Source organism: Marmota marmota, unplaced genomic scaffold (assembly GCF_001458135.2).
Source record: "Marmota marmota marmota unplaced genomic scaffold, marMar, whole genome shotgun sequence".
Lineage (NCBI taxonomy): Eukaryota > Metazoa > Chordata > Mammalia > Rodentia > Sciuridae > Marmota > Marmota marmota.
In genome coordinates this window covers 3311165-3328673 of record NW_026000016.1, presented here as the reverse complement: position 1 = coordinate 3328673, position 17509 = coordinate 3311165, and the positions used below count along the sequence as shown (strand labels likewise).

General features: G+C 40.1%; 1 protein-coding gene across 1 annotated transcript in view; it reads right to left on the bottom strand.

Moving 5' to 3' along the window:
• Positions 1 to 17166, bottom strand: part of Itga8 (integrin subunit alpha 8) — a 174898-nt gene extending 157732 nt beyond the window's left edge. Inside the window, exons 1-2 of the mRNA XM_048809772.1 lie at positions 16417 to 17166; positions 15638 to 15771 (exon numbers count right to left, since the gene is read on the bottom strand). Of these exons, the coding sequence (XP_048665729.1) occupies positions 15638 to 15771; positions 16417 to 16613 (331 nt within the window). The 5' untranslated portion in view covers positions 16614 to 17166. The remainder of the gene's footprint in view (positions 1 to 15637; positions 15772 to 16416) is intronic.
• Between the last annotated feature and the right edge of the window lie 343 nt (positions 17167 to 17509).

The window sequence follows — 17509 nt, the reverse complement described above, 5'->3', positions numbered from 1 at the left end:
TTGTCACCAGAGATTGAACCTAGGGGTGTTTAAACACTGAGCAACATCCCAAGTCTTTTTTATTCTTTATTTTGAGACAGAGTCTAGCTAAGTTGCTCAGGGCCTCTCTAGTTGCTGAGGTTTGCCTTGAACTTGAGATCCTGCTGCTTCAGCCTCTCAAACTGCTGGGATTATAGGTGTGCACCACTGCACTGGGCCCAAATTGATTCTTTAAAAAGCTGTTTTAAAATATAGTACAGTTATTTCAGTTATTCACTTACAAAGTGAATTCAGTTATTTACTTACAAAGTAAAGTTATTTCAGTTATTCAACAATAAAAGTTGTTCAACAATAAAAATATTGTTCCAAATTTTTTAAATAATAAAATGTAACAAAGCTTATATAAGGAATTATATGACGTAGCAAGTGAAAGGCTATTAGAATTCATTCCCTGTGTCCAGTTGCTGTTAAATTTGATAAATTCATCCAGCTGTTCAGAATTTAAGGGACTCTATTTCATTTCTTTAGTTTATAGAGAAATAAAATATTCCTTTCTGGAACTTTTATTTTAAATCATTTCTTTATATCAGTACTTAAATTTTCAATTTCATACATAACCAAATACTAATAAAGATAAGTGAGATAAATGTGTAATTTTAGAGTTTTAAGAATTATGTTTATATGTATGGATTTGGAACAGCAATCATATAGATGGTATTGCAACCTTCCTATTATATAGTTTTCCTGCTGTGGATCACCAATTACATTTTCTGCTATAATTATTTTCATGTTAAGATCATCTTCCCTAAAATAGAGATCACGTTTCCAACTCTACTATTTTGAATAGCCAAGAGTAGCTAGCTAGTGTTCTTTAGAGTTTTGCTTACTAATAAAAAAATGAATAAGCTTTCTACATTGAATATCATTTGAAACCTTTTTCATATGTAACTTGACTAAGGTCTTATGTAAGGTATGTTCTGGAAATAATGTGGAATTTTGCTGGTACAATATGAACCATTTTGGAGGTGGGTATTATACTGATTGATATGATGCAAGAAGAGCAACAAATTAGGAGTTAAGAAATGGATGAATGACCTCTTCAAAGGGAAAACTTCAGCCATCTGTGGCAGACCAGATTGAAACAAAACAAAATACGGTGAGTCCCAAGTGCAACATAATAGTCAGAAAGGCGAAACTGGCTCCAGTTACATTGTAGTGATGAAAACATCAGTTTTGACCTCATTTACAACTTCCTCCAGTACATCCACATTGGCTGCAGCAGTTTTCTCTCTTATCTGCCAATCCCAGAGATGGACATGTACATGCACACATTCATTCATGTTCACGCATGCACATTCACGTCACTCTTTAGATCTGACCTTTAGTGCCATTCTCTCTGAAAAGCCTTCCTTGACACATAAAAACCACCCCCTTCAGTCAGAAATGGGGTCCTTTTGCACACCTAAAGTATTCTTCACTAGAAAAGTTCTACTATGGCACTTATACCTGGATTAGAGATGCCAGCTACTGGTCTTCCACAGGAAGCATTGCAAGGTCAGAGACTATGTCTATCTTGTTCATTAGTTTTGCCCAATATAATAATAACCCCATTAACCAAGCCATACACTGGGAACTCATTCTTTTTTTTTTTTTTTTTAGTTGTAGATGGACACCATACCTTTATTTTATTTATTTATTTTTTATGCTGAGGATCGAACCTGGTGCCTCATACGTTCGAGGCAAGTGCTCTGCCACTGAGCCACAACCCCAGCCCAGGAAACTCATTCTTGTAAACTACCAATCCCGTGCTTACAAATTCCATTCAGTCATCACTTCTGGTTGATCCTTCTGTTAGGTTTGGATATGAGGTGTCCCCAAAAAGCTCGAGTGAGAGACAATGAAAGTAGGTTTAGAGGATAAAGGATTAGGTTGTAAGAGTCTTAACCCAATCAGTGAATTAATCCTCTGGTAGGGATTAACTGAGTGGTATCTGAAGTGGTATCCACAGTTGGAGGAGGTGGGAGTTGGGGTGTGACTTTGAGGTATATATTTGTATCTGGCAAGTGTGACCTCTCTCTCTGCTTTCTGATCATCATATGAGCTGCTTCCCTCTGCTACCTGCTTCTGCCATTGTGTTCTGCCTCACCTTGAGCCCTGAGGAATGGAACCAGCCTTCTATGGACAAAGACCTCTGAAACCGTGAGCTCTCAAATAAACGTTTCTTCCACTACAGTTGTTCTGGCCAGGTCCTTAGTCACAGCAGCAAAAAAGCTGAATAAAACACCTTCCTTCCAAATCCCTCTCAGTCCATCTTCTTTCCATCCCTATTTCCATTACTCCATGGTGACCACCATGTGCTTTAGTTCTGGTTACTGGCACAGTCCTGGCTCACCTTCCTTGCTCTAGGCTTGCCACCTTCAAGCCCATTCTCTATCATGGAGCAGGGTTCTTTCTACAAGGACAAACCAGTATAATCCCTGACCTTGCCAGGATCATCCTCAGCATTCTCAACCACTGTGGTTTGCTTTCAGCTCTTTGAATTTTTCACTTTCTCTGGGTTTTCATCCTTGGAGTAATTACCTGGGATCACATATCATGGTTGTAGGCACAATTTAGAAATCAGAACTCTCGGTATAGCTTAGATATCACCTTTGGATGGTCAGGAGCACAGCATGATTCTGCTTAGTGCCCCATTGTTTATTTGCTTCAAGAAGTAATGAAAACCTCTCAGCATGGGAATCTCAGGAAGCCAACTGACACAAATATCTTTGTGTATAATCTCAAAGGACCACTTTAAATACAGGATGTGATTGGGTTTCACAATGAAGGTTGTATAAACTTACTTCCCATTAGCACTTGAAAAATATATTCCCACTCCCTCCTGTTTCATAGCTGCATATTCCTCTAGGCTTCATCCCTGTTTCTAGAAGTGCTGTATTAAAAAGGGGTCCCAACCATTCATCTCACAAATGAGTTTTCATATTGTGTTTCTTTAAGAAGGTAACCTCCTAATGTTACAAAAAGTAGGAACTGAAGAATTCAAACTTTTTATGTCTGCACTGTATTTAATCTTCCAAGGTAGAAGATTAAAATCCAAGATGGAGTTGTTCTCTAGGAGATCTTCTTAAGTCCTACCCTAAATAAACGGTACCATTCTGTGGGGTGAGCAGAGACAGAAGTTTACTCATTCAACAAACAGGTTCAGACTCGTGTTGTCTGCACACTTCCTGGGCATCCCATTTCTTCACTAGTTGATTCATTCTGTCATTATGCTATTACCAGTCACACTGTCTTCTCCTCCCAACCTTCTTCTCTGCCTCCTCACTCTTAGCCAATGACCTGGCTTCTTATTTTACTAAGAAAATGCAAGAAATGGAAAATGATAATTTTTTCCCTCCAGTCCCCAAATCCAAGAACCTAACCTTGGTTGTTTCCTTTCTCTGCCTTCCTTCCCATTGCAGAGACTGAACTGCCTTCCCTCTATGATGCTCTAAGGCCAGTCCCTCCATTTGTGTAAGAATCCCATCCATTCTCATCCACTCAGGAATGTGCTCCTGCACAGTTCCTCTGTTTTGATCATTGTGGTTTCCTTCTTCTTGTATTCTGAATAATTTCTATTAGGCTAATACCTTATGTGATCTTCTTGACTTAAATTTCTCTGGTCCTGTTTATAACAATACTCCTTTAAAAATTGTCTGCCTACGTTGATGTCTCCTGTTGTCTTCTGCCACTTCCTTTCTTGATATACTGCTCTGAACTACTATTTTCAGTCATTGATAATCTTCAATTAGTAAATCAAATGTTTAAATTTCAGTCCTCATTCACTCAACCCACATTCCCAGCTTTCACCTAACAGGCTGCTCATTTGTGGGTTTGATGCATCCTCCTGTATTCTCTAATATTTCTCTCAATTTCAGGGTGCTCCAGGGTGGCCTCAACCTTCATCTTATCTCTTTTATGTTCCTTTTTCTTTGATTCACTTCTCTTCTCTCTATCCACACTCACTCCTCAAGTCATGTTCTTTAACATCACCCACATACTTCTGATTCCTAATTTAAATCCTCAAGACATCTTGCCTGAGGTCTGGGTTTATTTATCCGACTGCCCATTTGACCTCCATTTGGATGTCCAACTAAAGTACCAAATTTCACATATCTGGACTCATCTCTTGATATTTCTTCCAATATGGGCTCTTTTTCCCACTGTTCCCTGTGTCAATCTCTTCTCTCCAGAAACTCAAGTCAAGATGTTCTTTTGCACTCTTCATCTGACCCATAATGATATCCTACTAACTGCACTTTCCAATCCCATGTCCAACCATTTCTCAGCCATCTGCTCTCACTCAAGCCAAGCCATAGTTCTTTTATTGGACAATGAGAAGAGGCTCCTGTTTGTGCTCTGACACAGGCCCAGGCTATTCTTCATCCAGAAGTGAGACTGATCCTTTCAAGCACATAATTCAAATCATGTTACTTGCCTATTTAAAGGCACCCTGGGCTTCCCATCACTCATTAAATAAAATCCAAAATCCTGATCACAGATCTGATCATAATCCTGAAAGACACAACCCTGAATGCCATAATCCCAAATATTGAAATTCCAAAATATCAAAATCTATATCTCAAGTCAAAAATCCCTCAAATCATAATCCTGAAAGATTAGAATCCAGAATATTAAAATCCCAAAAGTTGAAATCCCCCAAACCACAATTCCCATTGAGGGGGAAGAAAGTTATCTAAGAGGGATTGAAAGCCAAATTCTGGGGAAAGGATTAGCATATTTTTGGTTGTTTGTAGAATAGATGCGTTGTTACACAGAATGAAAGTGTAGAAACCTGGTAAAGTACTATTTGGGGTGTGTTTCCAGAGATTAACGTATCTATTTAGCCAGAGGACCAGAGAGAATGAACAAATGAAGGTGATTTGATCTCTGAGAGCTGGGGCAGAGTTTTCTTGTACCACCATGGACATCAGAACTCCAGGCTCCCTGGCTTTTGAACTTTAGGATTTATTTCAATAGCCTCTTGTGCCCTCAGACTTTCTCGGTTTCTTTGTTTTTTCTCTTACTATTTTAAATCCGTATCATGTTCTTTTTACAATTTGCTTTGTATGTGTTGTATCCTTGCATCTTTTCCAATAATAGCAGTATTAATTGTATAATGACTTTTCAAGAGTCATAATTTACTTGAAGTATTTTTTGAAAAATTGACACTGAAATTTTATTATCATAAAATAATTGACTTAGCTTGCAAGCATTGATATAAACATTAAAAACCTTGGAATTTCCTCAATAAATAAGGAGATGTTCTTTTTATACATCTGTACTTGTGAAAGATAAAATTTCTCGATATTTTAGCTCTTTCTGCAACTCTGCATGCAGTGGTTACCTACAGAGATTTTTTGATTGATCTTGCAAAAGCTTAAGTTGTCCATCACAGAATTTCAGAGAAGATAGTTAGAAAGGCAGGTGCACACAATTATCAACCATAGTAAGATAGATTTATATGCTTCACTTTTTGACTTTTTGACCATTTCTTTATGCATATGGTCACACTCACAACTGTCATTAGTATAACTGAGAATTTATGTTTGCAAAACTATGAATCTTCTTATTGTCTGCTTTATAATGCAAAGAGATCTATGAAGTGTTCAGTCCTGTTTTTATGTGTCCCACATAAATCTCCCTTAAAAACTATAAATTGTCTTTTAGATAAATTTTTAAAATTATATTTTCAAAATGATATTTTTGAAATTTTAGACTTCAGGGATTTTAGAATTCAGAGATTTTGATCTTTTGGGATTTCAACATTTGGGATTATGGCATTTGAGAGTCCATCTTTGGGGATTATGGCCCCAACCCTATATGCACTTGGCTTTCTGGCCAGTTTTGTATCCTTCTTTCCTTGACTTGCTTCTCTGGCCCAGAGGCCTTTGCTCCATTTCCCAGGCACACTAGTTTCCCTCTAGTCTTGAACACTGACTTTGCTACAATCCAGGCTCTTCTCCCAGGGAGACCTCCTTAATTTAAACCCTCACTCAAATATCAGCTACTCAATGAAAAATTTTTGACCACTTGTGATAGGCAAAATAATAGGCCTCCCCCCCAATCTACACCTTCATTCCACAAGCCCATAAATAAATTGTTGCATAAGAAAGGGAATTAAGGTTGCAGATGGAATTAAGATTGCTTATCATCTGACCTTGAGAGAGGGAAGTTATCCTGCATGGTAAGGGTGGGTCCAATGTCATCACCAGGGTACTTGAAGGTGAAAGAGGGGGACAGAGAAGAAGAAGGAAGTGGAGATGGATTCTGCCCAACATTGTTAGTTTTAAAAATGGAAAAAGGCCATAAGCCAAAGAATGTGGGCAGGCTGTGAGTGCTGGAAAAGGCAAGGAAAGAGATTGTCCCTAGAGCTTCCAGAAAGAACACAGCTCTGCCAAGACCTTGATTCAAGCCCAGGGAAACCTATTTTAGACTTTGGCTTCTAAAACTGTAAAATAATCAATTTGTGTTGTTAAAGCCATTAAATGTGTGGTAATTTGTCATAGCAGCAATAGAAAAATAATGCCACCCCAGCCTAAAATAACATGTGCGTACACACACCCACTCCCCCACTCTGTCCCCTCAACCTTACCTTAATTTTTCTCATCTGGTCCTTGCTGTTCACTGTAAACCATACATGGGCAAGGCCTTGAGCTTTGTGGCCATCTTCCAGGGTCTAGAAGAACACTGCTTGTGGAATGTCACAAACGCTAAGCGTTATTTTCTATTCCACTGAACCATTCAGGTGAAGTCATGATATGGTATTCAGTTTCACAATATGAATTGGTGATTAGCTCTTGATCTGCTATGTTCAATAAGAAGGGTTCCCCCCCACTTTAAGATATTATATGTGTCCCAAGGGTGAGCTAAAAATCTATTTAGAGCATTTCTTTGGGGATAAACTGTATTACTCAGACCCAAGTAAATTGTTCAGAATTCTGTAAAGACGTGTTTGTTTCTATAAATGAAAAGTATGTCGACATATTTGTCAGCAATAAGGGTTGAGCAAGGGAAAAGGGAAAAGCAGTTGGGGGTAGTGAATGCATTTTCCAGAATCTCTTCTACAAAAGTATTTTGACTGAACGTGAAGGGTAAAAACCGGTTCTGTGTCCAACAGGTGCAGAGATAATTACATTTGGTCTCTTCCCATGAGACTCATAGTGCATGTTTTTCTAGAAAAGGCACTAAGAATTCATGAACTTAAAAAATACTGTATTCATGGGTTAGAACATTTATTTCCATTATTGCTCCTCACATGTACTAATAGGCCAAAAAGTGCCCAGATGAGTCTATAGAAACAAATGACCTCAAATCTCTAGCTTAATGCAACCAAGGTTTATTTCTTGCTCATATTATATATTTCATGTAAGTTGACAGGAAGGTTCTGCTTATTCAAACCACCCAAGGATCCTAGCTCATGGAGGTTCCTTATGGATACATGTGTCCAACTTCTCCCTACTGGGAAAGGGAGAGAAGGCACAGTGCATACTCTCTATACACCTGGAGTGGATCTTCATTGTTTCTGACATTTCATAAGCCAAAGCATGCCTAGGAGGTTGGTGATTCCAATTTATTTAAATGTTGAATACTTTATTTATTATCTGCACCTATCAAAATGGTATCCGTACCTTTAAAAGACCACAAGAAAGGAAATTCAACAAAAAAAGGTTGTCTTAGGGACATGTGATTAGCACTGATTTTACTTCTTTTTATAATAAATGGCTTTTCCTGAAGATGTTTTTGGAACACTCAAATGGCACAGTTCTTTGGGGCTTTCATCCCAAACCCAACACTTGTGGTAGAGAGCACATCATGTGGTGAGAAAAGGAAAATGTTTCTGTCAGCAGATTTGAAGATATGAGTATGATTTTCATACCAGCAGTCAGTCCTCAACCTGTCCCCACCCTCTACCATGCATATCACTTGGCTTCATTTCCCTTCTCATACTACAAAAAACTTGTAGATACAATTTTGGAGTTTGTTTTTCATTTAACATTAAAACAAGCATATCTTCCATATTAATGTTGATACTTTGTGGACTTCATTTTTATGGCTATATAATATTTCATCATATATCTTATGCCTTACTTAATGGACTATCCATATTCAGGCGGCCTGAAACATTTCTAGGTGTTGTGTCCCTTTTTTTCCACAAAAAGGACTCACAATGATTTTAGAATTAATTTCTGAAGTATATATCCTTTGGGAAAATGTAGGGAGAGAGAAAAGCTGAAAGTACCAGAAAGTCATCACTGAAAGATAAGAAGTTCTGAGTGGTTAAGAACTGAGGCCCAGGGTGAGGGGGGACATGTATATATAGGGGGTATTTGCCATGTACTTCTACTGTACTGTGGCATGAAGAACTGGGAGAAGGAGGTAAATTGTGCAAGCCATGTGGCAAGAAGTGTTGGATGGAAACATCTGGATAAATCACAGGATGTGACAATGGAGGCAGCTACCAGGAGTTGGCTTCCATCATTACCTCTGGGAGGGATGCTGGGTGTAATTTTGGCCACCTGGGCTCCTTTAATAAACCTATCCCTGTAGCAATGGTGTGTACCCTTCTCCCTAGTTTCTGTATGGTCTGGAAATCCGGGCAGATTGATACAGAGGCTTTTGCAATGTCATATCCAAATCTGTTTTCCCATGTCAAATACCAGAGATAAAGAAAAAAGTTGACCTAATGTGAATAAGTAAAAGCCCTGCAGTGCAGTTGTACTTTTGTGGATAACTACAACACGTGTTTGAAGTGAGACCTCCTTAGCTTAGTTAACACCAAGGAGGAGTCCCATGCCTGCGTTTCATAAGCACAGAGGAAAGACACAGGGTGACACTGGATTGCACAGGGGTCATTCTTACTCAACATGTTCTCACAGTTCTTCCACCAAATACATGCTGAACATTCTATCTTTATTTACAGAACGATAAAGAAGGTCCTACATGATGATTTCGTTGTTCACCCTTATTTGGGAGCAGTGGCCTATGTTATTCAGTCATAAAATATGTCCTTAGACTTTCAAGAGCTATTGTATCCGAACTTATTGCTGTCAAAGATCTTACTGTCAACATGCTCATAGCAATGGTCAGAAAACCAAATTGATCATATATATAGCTCTCTCATACTATCCATGGAGGTATTTTTCTCTTTTCATTTGGTTTTTACTTGCACACCATCAAATTCACTTTTACTGATACATAGTTTTATCGGTTTGGACAAATACACACATACCATAATAAAGATTCAAAAAGTTCCATCACCCTCCCTGAATTTCCTTATACTCCCCCTTCAAAGTCAGCTCTTCCTCCAATACCTAGAAAGATTTATTTTTCTAGAAAGACTTAATTTTGTAACCGATGCCTTATTTTTACCAAAAGAACACAACAGCTAAAGGATCATTTTCACTAATGGTTATGGATCTAGAAAAGATTCTCAAGTTGGCAGACATTTGGGATGCTACACTAAATATCAGAGATCCAAGTTCTGGCCTTTCTGCACAGAGGAGGTCGAGCTCGAATCCTTCTAGGATGTTTGGAGACATCCATCTGAGAACTGCCTGCCTGGGTTCCATAATAGCCCAACTGAGGCAATGAGTGGACTATTTTGAGTATCAATCACTTATCAGTGAATCATGATTTGCTTGCACATCTAAAGTCTCCCTATAACATAACCCAGAATTGGGCTTTATTTAAAATCTAGTTTAGGATTCATCACTCAGGTATACCTTGCTTTACCATACATATTTTTAAAGCATGTATTAAAGATATATTTTAAACATGTATTCAAATGTATTTGGAAAATTACATATTTTAAAGGTCTTAAGCATGTTGACTGGTTAAAAGATGAATGGGTGCTTTTAATAAGATCAATGATACATTTTTCGTCTATCTTCCTCAAAAAATCCATGTCTGTGTGTCTGGATGGTGTCCATCAGGACACACCTCAGTGGAGCTCTTAATGATGTCGGCCGTTCTCTTCATCAATACAACTCTCAGGTACAGAACTCTTTATACACACGGGGTAATATTTGAATTCATTCATCTCAACCAGTTAGCTGAAATGTCAAAACATATTTTGTTTCCAGGATAACGTCAAGACTATTTTGGACAACTCTTCCAAAATGCTGCAGCTGCTGCATGGAAGATTCCTGCCAAGAACCTGGCAGCCTCTTCCCTCCGACAGACGTCTAGCTTCTTGAAAGAATTTTGCAGATTAAGGAACAGGCTCCTATGTTCATACTACCCAACTATCCGTAGAGCAGGTCTGTTTCCTATTTCTAGCCAGAGTTTCAAGGACTTCCTTTTTCTAATTGCTTCCTTGGTTGCTGTGCTGTGGGGACCACTACCTCCTCTCTGCTCCTATCAGGACTCAATTGCATTCTGTTGCATGGGTGTCTGAGCCAATCAGGATCCCTTCAGGGCTGGATGGTGGTTGCCTGTGTCAGGTCCGCATATTCAGACATAGTAGCCATTGTGAACTGGAGAATTGCTTGCAGAAAAAGTAAACATTCAGCCAAACAAGATCTGATGACTCGGTGGGATCAGCACTCGGTACAGGAAGATTTCTGTACATATATATGTATATATGCAAATAGCAAAACTCTTTCTACTCCTGGCATTATCAATTCTTAAAAAGAAGTAGGTAATCTTTGGGCTCCCCCTCACTTTTTTTTTTTAACCTTACAGCTGAGCTTACTGGACCATAGATTCCTGCTGTTCCTGAATCTTATCACATTTATATTATTTCCTCTGTCATCTACTTGAGTAACTCTGACCTACATTTTTTTCTTTTCTTTGTTCCCAAACAAAACCTAATTTCTTTCTGGGCAAGTCAGAAAAGCAAGACTTCTGTGACCAATATGTTTCCTAACCCTCACATGAGAAAGAGGGCACACCCCATACTATCAAAAACCAGTCCTGTACCAGTCACAGAAACAGATGCTGTAAGCTGCTTCTTATTGTGGGCTCACTCGACACAAAATAAAACAGAACTCCCAAAACAAAGGCTTCTGGTCTCCAAGCTAAAACATAATTCCAACAAAAATGTTACCATTCTGGAGCTTTGAAACGTCCTAACCAAATCATCTTCCATTCGAAGGGGTTTTTCATTTACTTATTTTAAGCACAAAGATACTAAATTAAGGCCAGGCTAATTCTAGTAGTGTCTCTCAGATGACTTCCAAATCTCAATGGCACCTCCCAGCTCTTCCTGTTCCCTTTTTATGTGGGTCCCTAATTGTGCATGTATCCCAGCTGTACTGACTCTGCTGATGTCAGTGCTATGATGATTATCATCATCTATTAGCACAAGCCATTATCTTCCTCCTCCAAATGTGCCACTTGAGCATTGAAAACAATCAAATATTTCATGTTCTCTGCTTTGGCTATTATTGTTGCAAATCACCCATTCATTATTCCAAAAATGAAGTGACTGTTTCATTTTTTTTTTCATTCATTCCCCCTTTTATCAGAAGGGTTGTAATCTAGCCATCCTTATTTAATCTTCACATGAGTTTGGGAAGTGTTGGAAAAAAGAAGAAATAAATGTTGGAGTAGACTTAGCGACAAGAGGCATGAATTAGGCAGATGTGATGTTTTAAGTTGGTTAAGATACAGCATAGTTCAGAGAGCTCCCGAGGCAAAAGTGAAAGAAATCAATTTGGTGATGGGAGGAATTTTGTTCTATTGAAGTACGAGGGAAAGACAGAAGGGAGATGAGAGAAGTGCTTTTTGGGAACCATTTGATTTTGTGCAGAGCAGGAAAATTATCTACTCTTTGCACCTCCCCCACCACCATATGCTTCCTTAAAATTTCCCTTTTCCTTACTTGAAAGGCGCAGAATTTAAAAGTATTCATGCATTTGAAATGGTAGGCAAAGTCCAAGCTTCCTCTCTTTTTGAATTTAAAAAAAAAAATAACCCCCCCAGAAATGCAAGCTAAATGATAAGCTATAAATCATTATTATTTAATGAAAAATTTAACTAACAGCTTATTTATTTTTCAAAAGTGGTTGATCTTAAATTGAGGTACAGGATCACAGCCAGATTCAGGGTCTAAATTATAGGCCCATCTACTTTAGTATCTAGGCTGAGAAAATGTAGTTGGTTACTCCAGCAAAATGCTAAATTACAGACACCCAAGAGGCCTGAACAAGTTGAAACAACTTTATTAAAAGGTCAACCTACTTGGCACGTCTTGAACTCAGACATGATAGTAAGAGTAGACGGGGTACAAGACAGCAAAAGTCATAGATATCCCCACAGAGGAATATTGGGAAATATATATATATATTATGCCCTGCACAGTCAGAGCCACTACATTGTCAAGTAGGGACATTTGCTTCCTCTTTGTAGGGAAACAGTGAATTGTTGCCACTGGGCAGAGAGTAACTCAGGATGTAATAGGGGACTCTGGGGACGATTCTATGGGAGTTTGAGCAAACCAGAGACATACACAACCAAGACAAACCCTGCTTCTAAACCTCTGGTTTCTACAACTTTCCTAGCAAAGCTGTTCCTCCTTTGTAGCTCTTCTCTGTAGGGCACTTCTGTTGGAACATCTAGAGCCCGTGTTTGCGGGGGGATGGAGAAAAGTCAGGAAAGGGGCACAGTGCCTGTTGGGGCTCCTCATGATCCTGTCACAACCATGAACTTGCACGCCGTGAGAACTAATCCTCTCTCCATCTTTGGGAGAGAGGCAAGGTGAAGAGGCTAGATTTGGAGTAGGCAGAACTCCATCTCAATCATGCCATTTTGGACCAGACCCTTGAAGTCAGTTTCCTTATTCATGTTACAGATTAGGAATCATGGGACTGGTACATGGTAGTAATCAAGTGACTGGTACATGGTAGTAATCAATAAACAGGATACGACTGGCAATATCGAGTGCAAGACCTAGAGTCAGCAAGGTCCATTTCTATCTTTCCAAGATTCTACTCTGCCCACAAAACTGCCTGCTCTGATTGGAGCTAGCTCTGCTGGTCCTTCTTCACTTCACAGCCAGTTCCATTGTCTCAGGACATGTGGATAAAGTAACTGGTGGAAATAGGTGCCAAGTGTTGGCACCCATTCAGTAGCACCCAGCTGTGGTCCTGATTCCCTTTCATCTCCCCTTTTCCAGGCCATTCCCAGCAGCAACCAAGGTTTCTGGGCCCACAGTACCCCCTGATGGCTAACGAGGAGAACTTTCTTTTCCCAAAGAAAAATTTCCCACCTCTCTTCGTGAGACACCCTTTTCCACAGATCACTGACCTGTTCATTCCATTATGAACCATTCATTTCTTACAAACTTTGTGTAGCCTTCCTGCCTTGCTTATTTTTTTTAAGAAATTCCTGCTCAGTTATTTCAGGAATATCTATTTCTCTCTCCTGCCCGCTCCCACTTTGTTCCATTTATGAGTCCTCAAATTACTGCAGTTATAGTAATCCTATATAGTAGGATGCATCTGTCTACCTGTCAAGAAAAACTCCACACATTTAGAAGTAAGATCTAGTATAAAGCCAGCAGCATCAATCTCTGAAGCCCTTTGAGACATCCAACTGTCTTTTTCAGAACCTGCAAAAGAGTCATCTACCCCCACTCCCATCTTTCTCCAAGCAATATTGACCTTTCCTTGACATTGTTTTCCTATTCATTTAATTGATGAAATTGTACTGGTTTGTCCCCAAGTGTTTCATTGCAAATGTAATTCAGCTACAGTAAGGGTTAAATACATTCCTGTGGGCTATTCTAGAAACCAAAGCCCAATCTTTCAGCATTAGTTTTCTCCGGGAAAGTGAATTCAAAGTTCCAAACAAGTGCTTTAGAATGAACCTTGGAAATTTTTACTTATTGTGATTTAACACCAGAAAATCTTGGTTAGGAGTGGTCAGTTTTTAAAAACTCATACTAATGCCTGGATTTTCTAGTTTTTATCTATTGAATCATGGCATTACAGGGATTGGGGGTATAGAAGGTGTTTGTTCATGTGTAACTTATCTGGGCAGACATTGATTCTCCATTTATCAAAGGAAAACTACACCAACTAGATCCTGACTTGATGTGCTAAGAAATGTCCTAGGTGGGTTATTAAAATCGTTTCCATGACTATAGATTGTTTCTTGGTGAAAACAAACTGAATGTGTCAAAAAATAAACACCTGTTTTCCTGAATGTAAATTTAATTGATGTCAAGGATGCTTTTACTTGTCAAGGTCTGAATTTTAAATATTTTAAAAAATTAAAAGGATTTTGGCATGAATGATTTAAATGGCATTAATTTCACACTTAACTGATCAATTTTTCTGATTTAGGAAGTTTTTTTCTTAAACTTAGGGTCCATAACTAGGAGGCATCTCAAGCCTGATAAAACAACTAATTAAAGAATTTCTGTCATAAAGTAACATTAAGCAGCTTAATTTTTCCATTATCAATCCTTAAATTTAAAAGAAAAAAGCTTATAAAACTTGGTTATGAAATAACTGAATTATTTAATGAAACAGCAAATAAGCTATCATGACCATATATAGACAGGCATGAAAAATATAATTTAAAAATGCTTTTATGGAAGACTTTCTTAGTTTGGTCATAATTCAAGGTAATTCTTGCACAGATTTTTAAAAAATGATTTCCATATTCATAGAACTGAAATACTTTTTCTCCTTAGCACAAAAGATATAAATTAACAAGTAAACACCACCCAATGGATTTCATTAAAATTCTGATAAAATGGACATTCTACATAAGTTCTGAATGCATACTAGGATACCAACAAAATACACAGAGAATGATGTTATAAAACAATTGAGCAGTGCACAAGGGATTTTAAATGACTGGCCATCAAAGGGTTATTTGAGCTGACATATTCACATTTTTCTGGGAAGTGATTAGCTTTCTGATAATACATATCATTTGAATTCATAAAGGTTTGGTGGTAAAAATTAAAACATTCAGTGTTAATGTTTTTGAACACATTACATTTAAAGTATTTTCTTAGAACCCAAAGAGAAAACACAGAGGAAACGTAACCAGACTGAATTGTTTAAAATGTATTTTTCCTTTAATTAAATAAGAAACATCTGTCTAGGGATTTTGGAAATGAATGTAATCCATCCACACTCTGCCTGTACTAGTTTGCATCCAATGTCCAATATTTTGAAAGAAAATTCTTTCTTTCTGTAAAGAATTAAACAGCAACATGGAGTGATGTCTGGGTCTGCTGCAGCTAAGTCAACTAAATCTTGCCTCTGGAGTTTGGAACTGGGCTAAGAATCTGTCTTTTCCCAGGTTGGTCCTTGGGAAGCAACCACATTCTGTCCATGGTCAAGGTTAAGATGTAACTTTTGTATTTTCCAAAACATCCACTCACCCTAAAAATGCTCACCTCTGGACAGCAAGGGGAAAAAAGAAAAAGAAATTACCTGGATGCATCTAAACACTCAGGGTCAGATAACGTTCCTTCTCTAGGGTTCACTAAACATTTTCACTCAGGGTTGAAGACTTATTTCTCTAACCTGCACCGCCCACAATACCTAAAAGTTGAACAGGACTATGAATACAAAGAAAGTGGGAAGTTGACTCCAGGATTGCTCTGGCTCTTTCAAACCAGGGCCCAGAGTCCAGAATGACAAATAGCACTTACTGGTGGTGTCAAACGGTATCTGCTTGCACTGTGCAGATCCTTCCACCGGCCAAGGGCAGTAATAGACGGCTCCCCCTTCCATGATGTCCGGCTGGCTGGTATTGGCTTTGGGTGCCCCCACCAAGACACTTGCTCTGAGAAAGGATTGGAAAAGGTCACCTGGTGGCAATCATAAAACTGTGCGCACGCGTTGCACTCAGGAGGTGCATGTCTACTGAGGCTGGAGTAGGGGTGGAGGGCAGAAGCATATTTATGATGGAGAGAGTGTTAAGGTTGATTTCCTCTTGGAAAGAAATGGGCGTCAGAAACCTGGTTTGGAAGAGGGTGCGAGTGGTCCTAATTCTTCTCTAGGTGGAGCTATGTAGATACAGTGAGATGAGAGTCCATGGGGAGAAAGTAGAGGACAAGAGCCCAGGTGCTTGCAGCCAACCAGCAGCACTTGCACCATATTGGGTTTTTGTTTTAACTGTTTTAACTGGCTCAGTTCGGTCCCGTTCTCTCCTTTATGGGATGCATGAGTGGAGTTTGAACCGGGAGTTCTTTGCAGTGGCATTTCTCTAGTTCAAAGTTCACAAGGCACATCTAGCGCGCAAAGGGAAAGAAGGGGCTGATGGCCCGCCGAAAACGGGACGGAAGCCCTGGTGAGCAGACGGGTGGGACCTCAGACACTGCCTTTCCAAGCTCGGGAGACCTACCAGGGGCTAACAGCAGAGGGGCCGGGACCCGACCTGTGAGCAGGTTCGCGCACGCATGCCACCTCCCCCAGGAGAGCGACTTACGTGCGGGCATCAGGTATGTGGAAGTCCACTGCGTAGCCAAAGTAGCTGCCCTTTGGGCCGCTGTACACGGTGAGTTTGTCCACGTCCAAGTTGAAAGCCTGTGAGGCAGGGGACCGCAGCATCCCCAACCCGACCAAGAAACACCAGAGGGGAGCGAAATGCTGCGCCCGGTTCCTCCGGCGGGCCCCAGCAGACATCGCCGTCTTCCTGATGCTGCTCACTGGGGAGCGGGAGCCAAGGACTCCGGTGGGACAAATGGCGGGGTGGCGCCTGGAGTTCCCTTGATGCTCGCGTCCCGGGTCGGTAGGAGCGGCGCGTCCGCGGTGACAGTCCCCGCGTCTGGTCCCGCCTGCCTGCCCCGCGGCTAGGGGTTTGGCGGAGGGGATCGGGCGCTAGCCCTCCTTCAGCAGCGGGCGGGGGTGGCGCGCTCGCGGCGCCTCCTAGCGGCGGGTTCTCCGGCTGCGAACCGGAGCCCGCGACCCGGAGGCTTCCCTAATAGGCTGGCGGTGGACGTCTGGCGCTGGTTGGGGCTGCCGGCTTTCTATTGCAGTTGCATTGCGAGGACTATGTGAGTCTCCCTTATGCCACCGCCGGCCATTGTTTTAATTTCTCAAGTGGGAGACAGTTTGTGCCAGTTTCTTCCCATTGCACCGCTTGGATGGAAGGGTGGGAAGGGCGGAGTAAAACTGGTATCTTCGCATCTATCTTTTCTATAGCCTGAGGACACTCAGGGTTCCACGCGTTTGTTCATCTGTGACTGGGAGTTTAAAGTTGAAATGCAACAATCCCCACCTCCCTTAACTCCTCCCTACTTAAGAGGCAGCTAATAAAGAAAGTGTTGGGGATTTTACTTAGGTCTTTCTCAAAGGCATCTTTTACTACTCAAAGGTAGTAAAATGACTTGGTAGTAAATCTCCATCCTGTGTGATTATGATGTGGCAAAGTTAGGGATGTTGCCACGTACCATTTATCCAAAGCAGGAGTAAAAGGTGTGGATTAGAATCAGAAGGGTTAAACTTCAGTTCCCATGCACAGCTATTAATTGTTGATCTCTTTCTATGTCCCTTGTGCAAGGAGGACTCAGGAACCAGGA